Here is a 5,000-nt window from a genome sequence, read left to right on the forward strand (position 1 = left end):
TTATTCACCTGCGATGACTGTCAAAAAACACTTGCCAACTATGTATTTCAGTGCATGCGTATTAGATGACCGTTTATTTCTTTGTTCCCTTTGTTCTTTGTTGTGTCTATTAATCCTTCGGGATTTTATGACAATAAATGAAGTCAAGTCAAGTCAAGTCAAGTCAAGTCAAGTCAAGTCACACGTACACACACACACACACACGCACGCATGTACGTACACACACACACACACACGCACGTACACACATACACACACACACACACACCGCGCGCGTATAAAAACCAAAAAAAACACGTGCACAGATTTGCTCTAAATCTCTATGAGCTTGACCAGAGTGGCTGTCTTGACGGGCAGCAGTTAGTGTCGCTCCCACACATAAGAGCAACCACCATCCACCACACACACACTGCTTCTGCGTTTAAAGCGAATTAACCTCCCGTTGCCTGGTACAGTGGTGGTATCATTTTCTCCTTCTCCAAGAGTCCTGTCGATCAGTTTTTTGGGGTTTTTTTGCATGGCAAAACCTTCGCGTCAATAATAAAATAAAATAAGATTATAAAAAATTTTAAAAAAGTATCCGGTATACGATTTGGAAACACAACATTGTACGTCACCTGTGACACTGTATGTGTGATTCTCTGACGCCAATTCTCGATTCCCCCACATCCATGGGGGGGTAGGAGGAGGGGGTCATGATGACGTCACGAAGTTGATCCTATGACGTTCTTGGCGTCCGGTTCATCCGTCATGATGACGTCATGAAGGCTTGGATACTAAAACGTCATATATGTCCCAGGTCGTCATCGTGACGTCATGAAGTCCTGGGTCTACCGCGGGTTTTGGACTGCTCCCACACCTGCCGTTTGACCACCCGCTTGTAGACGTCCCAGTTGATCCTGTTGACCAGGTCTTGTTGAAGCTTGGCCTCACTCGGGTACGGAGAAACCTGGACACAAACAATAAGTTAAGAGTTTCACTCTTTCAACCCTGCGCCCCGAATATTGCTCTGGCGTCAACTTTTTGTCTCATTAAAACGGTTTTCACGTTCCTACATATGCTATATAACACACACACACACACACACACACACACACACACACACAAGGAAAGGGAATTAACTTCTCAGGTATAATTAAATTTCTGAATATGTCCACACGTAAACCTGTGATTTTTTCCCCCTGCATCAATGTGGCATGGAAGCCTGTCGAGGTGTGTGAACACCCCCAAGGCAGAATGGATTAATGGGACTCTCAGACTGTAAGTCCAGCGCTTTAACCACTCGGCTATTGTACCCGTCACTGGACGCTGGCTCGATTCCCGTCTGTTTTTTGTTTTTTTGTTGTTTTCTTTAAGGCCCGTGGCAGGCTTTTACCGAGTGTTAAGCGGGGAAAGGGATCAAAATGGGAAGACTGGGACCATACAGTCGAGGGTCATCCACTTCACGGATGTGCCTGTAGGAGTGTTGCTCCTCAAACTTCCTGACTAACACTGCAGGTGTCTGTATCTGTCGGCCTGGTGGGCGACGCCAGGATATGTGATGAGAACACAGCCTTGTCGAGCATTCCCCAACCTAAATGGATTCCCGCCTCCGCCCCCACATAGCAGCATATTCATCACTGCAGTCATCATTCATCATTATTGAAATATAGAAGGAAAAAAGTCCCTAATTCATAGGCACAAAAACAAGAACGTCAACTTTGTATTATCGTTAAAATTCCATGGGGAGCCAGGCTAGCTCTTTCAAAAGTGGTGGTACATGTTATCGCTTTCTCGTATTTTCAGATGAAATGTTGCGGCACGGCTTTTGAGCCATTGGCACAGTTTTGAACACACTGAAAGAGAATCAAAGAAAGAAACCGTGACAAAGAGAGAAAGAAAGAAAAAAGCGAACAAGCACAAACAGGAACACTCAACACAGATTCCAAACCAACCCCAACTGACCTCCGTCTTCAGACGTCGAGAGAGGGGTGGGGGGCAGTTGTCCAGATAGAACCGCCGGTCAATCATCAGACACTCCGCCCCGTTACTGACCAGACACAGACTGGGCTGGTCACTGAACACCAGAGGGGCCAGACCCTGAACATGGCATGGACACACTGGTCAGCAGGGGGTCAGACATTGTCCCTACATCGCCCTTGGTGTCCATGCATTGTCCATAGTTTCCATACATCGTCCATACATGGTCTTTAGCATCTATACATCGTCCTTAGTGTCCATACACCACCGTCTTTAGCTTCCATAGATCGTCCTTCGTGTTCATACAATTGTCGTTAATGTTCATGCATTGTCCTTAACCTCATACATCGTCCTTTGTGTTCATACATCGTCCTTTGTGTTCATACATCGTTCTTTGTGTTCATACATCGTTCTTTGTGTCCATGCATCGTCCCTTGTGTTCATACATTGTCCTTTGTGTTCATACATCGTTCTTTGTGTTCATACATCGTTCTTTGTGTCCATGCATCGTCCCTTGTGTTCATACATTGTCCTTTGTGTTCATACATCGTTCTTTGTGTTCATACATCGTTCTTTGTGTCCATGCATCGTCCCTTGTGTTCATACATCGTTCTTTGTGTTCATACATCGTTCTTTGTGTTCATACATCGTTCTTTGTGTTCATACATCGTTCTTTGTGTTCATACATCGTTCTTTGTGTTCATACATTGTCCATAGTGTCCATGCATTGTCCATAGTGTCCATACATCGTCTTTGGCATCTTTACATCGTCCTTAGTGTCCACGCACCACCGTCTTTAGCTTCCATACATCATCCTTCATGTTCATACAATTGTTGATGTTCATGCATCATCCTTAACGTCATACACCGTCTTTAGTGTCGATACATCGTCACTGATCGTCATTAGTGTTCATACAATTGTCGTTGATGTTCATGCATCATCCTTAACGTCATACATAGCCTTTAGAATCGATACATCGTCACTGATCGTCATTAGTGTTCATACATTATCGTTAATGTTCATGCATCGTCCTTAAGGTTATACATCTTTCGTGTCGATACATCGTCACTAGTGTTCATATACTGTTAATGTTCATGCATCGTCCTTAACGTCATGCATCATCCTTAGTGTCGATACATCGTCATAAGTGTTCATACATTGTAGTTAATGTTCATGCATCGTCCTTAACGTCATGCATCGTCCTTAGTGTCGATGCATCGTCATAAGTGTTCATACATTGTCGTTAAATGTTCATGCATCGTCCTTAACGTCATACCTCGTCCAAAGTGTTCATACACTGTCCACAGCGTGCATACATCGTCTTTAGCATCTATGCATAGTCCTTTGAGTCAATACATCATCTTTTCCGTCAATACATTGTCTCTAGCATCCATGCATTGTCCTTAGTGTCCATACACCGTCCATAGTGTTCATACATCATCCATAGTGTCCATACACCGTCCATAGTGTTCATACATCGTCCTTAGTGTCCATACACCGTCCATAGTGTTCATACATCGTCCTTAGTGTCCATACACCGTCCATAGTGTTCATACATCATCCATAGTGTCCATACACCGTCCATAGTGTTCATACATCGTCCTTAGTGTCCATACATCGTCGTTAATGTTCATGTATCGTCCTTAACGCCATACATCGTCCTTAGTGTCCATACATCGTCCTTAGTGTTCATACATCTTCGTTATCGTCCTTAGTGTCCATACATCGTCCTTAGTGTTCATACATCGTCCTTAGTGTTCATACATCTTCGTTATCGTCCTTAGTGTCCATACATCGTCCTCAGTGTCCATACATCGTCCTCAGTGTCCATACATCGTCCTTAGTGTCCATACATCGTCCTTAGTGTTCATACATCGTCGTTAATGTTCATGTATCGTCCTTAACGCCATGCATCGTACTTAGTGTCCATACATCGTCGTTAATGTTCATGTATCGTCCTTAGTGTTCATACATCGTCGTTAATGTTCATGTATCGTCCTTAACGCCATGCATCGTCCTTAGTGTTCATACGTTGTCTTTAGCATCCACACATCGTCCAAAGTCTCCATACATCGTCCTTGGTGTTTTTACATCGTCGTTAGCATCCATATGTCGTCTTGGTGTCCATGCATCATCTTTATCGTTCATACTTCGTCCGTAGTGACAATACATCATCTTGAGCATTCATACACTGTCTTTAGTTTCCATGCATCGCTCGCACCGTCCATACATCGTCCTTAGTGTGCGAACATCGTCCTGGACACCGTTAGTATCCATTAGTAAGCAGTTGTAGTGCTATTGTCATCATTATGATGATGGTTATTATTATTAGTAGCAGTAGTATTTTTGACTCACTTGTGTAAACAAAGTGAGTCTATGTTTTAACCCGGTGTTCGGTTGTCTGTGTGTGTGTGTGTGTGTGTGTGTCTGTGTGTCTGTGATAAACTTTAACATTGACATTTTCTCTGCAAATACTTTGTCAGTTGACACCAAATTTGGCATAAAAATAGGAAAAATTCAGTTCTTTCCAGTCATCTTGTTTAAAACAATATTGCACCTCTTGGATGGGCACAAAAAAATTTTAAAAAGAAGCCTAATTATATGCAAACTGCATTTACTGTTATATTTATATTTTTTGCATTCTCTAAACTTGGCACTTTGACCTGACACAACAACACGAGGAGTCATTATTATCATTTTTTGTTCAAACAGGAACTTCTTTTGCTAAGCATGGAATTTTTATTCATTTTGCAAACGTTTTGGTGCAGATAGTAAAAAAAGGGAAATTACTCTGTAATTAATGCTAGGGGACTTAATTTATCACAAGTGAGTCTTGAAGGCCTTGCCTTTCTTGTTATTATTATTATCATGATTATTATTTACTCACAAAGACGTCGCCTTTGGTCAGTGTCTGAACGTACACAAACTGAGGGTTGATGTCGGCTTCTGTCACTGGTCGATCCTGGACACACAGATAAGCGTGTATGAGGAGGAAGGAAGGAAGGACGGATATGGAGACCTACATAGTGCTTACCCTCGG

General features: G+C 42.8%; 1 protein-coding gene across 1 annotated transcript in view; it reads right to left on the reverse strand.

Moving 5' to 3' along the window:
* Positions 1 to 284: 284 nt before the first annotated feature.
* The window catches only part of LOC143285233 (uncharacterized), a 12,875-nt gene continuing 8,159 nt past the window's right edge, over positions 285 to 5,000 (reverse strand). The window contains exons 7-9 of the mRNA XM_076592488.1: positions 4,848 to 4,922; positions 1,945 to 2,079; positions 285 to 949 (exon numbers count right to left, since the gene is read on the reverse strand). Coding sequence (XP_076448603.1) covers positions 815 to 949; positions 1,945 to 2,079; positions 4,848 to 4,922 — 345 coding nt within the window. The 3' untranslated portion in view covers positions 285 to 814. The remainder of the gene's footprint in view (positions 950 to 1,944; positions 2,080 to 4,847; positions 4,923 to 5,000) is intronic.

This window comes from Babylonia areolata, chromosome 8, assembly GCF_041734735.1.
Source record: "Babylonia areolata isolate BAREFJ2019XMU chromosome 8, ASM4173473v1, whole genome shotgun sequence".
Lineage (NCBI taxonomy): Eukaryota > Metazoa > Mollusca > Gastropoda > Neogastropoda > Buccinidae > Babylonia > Babylonia areolata.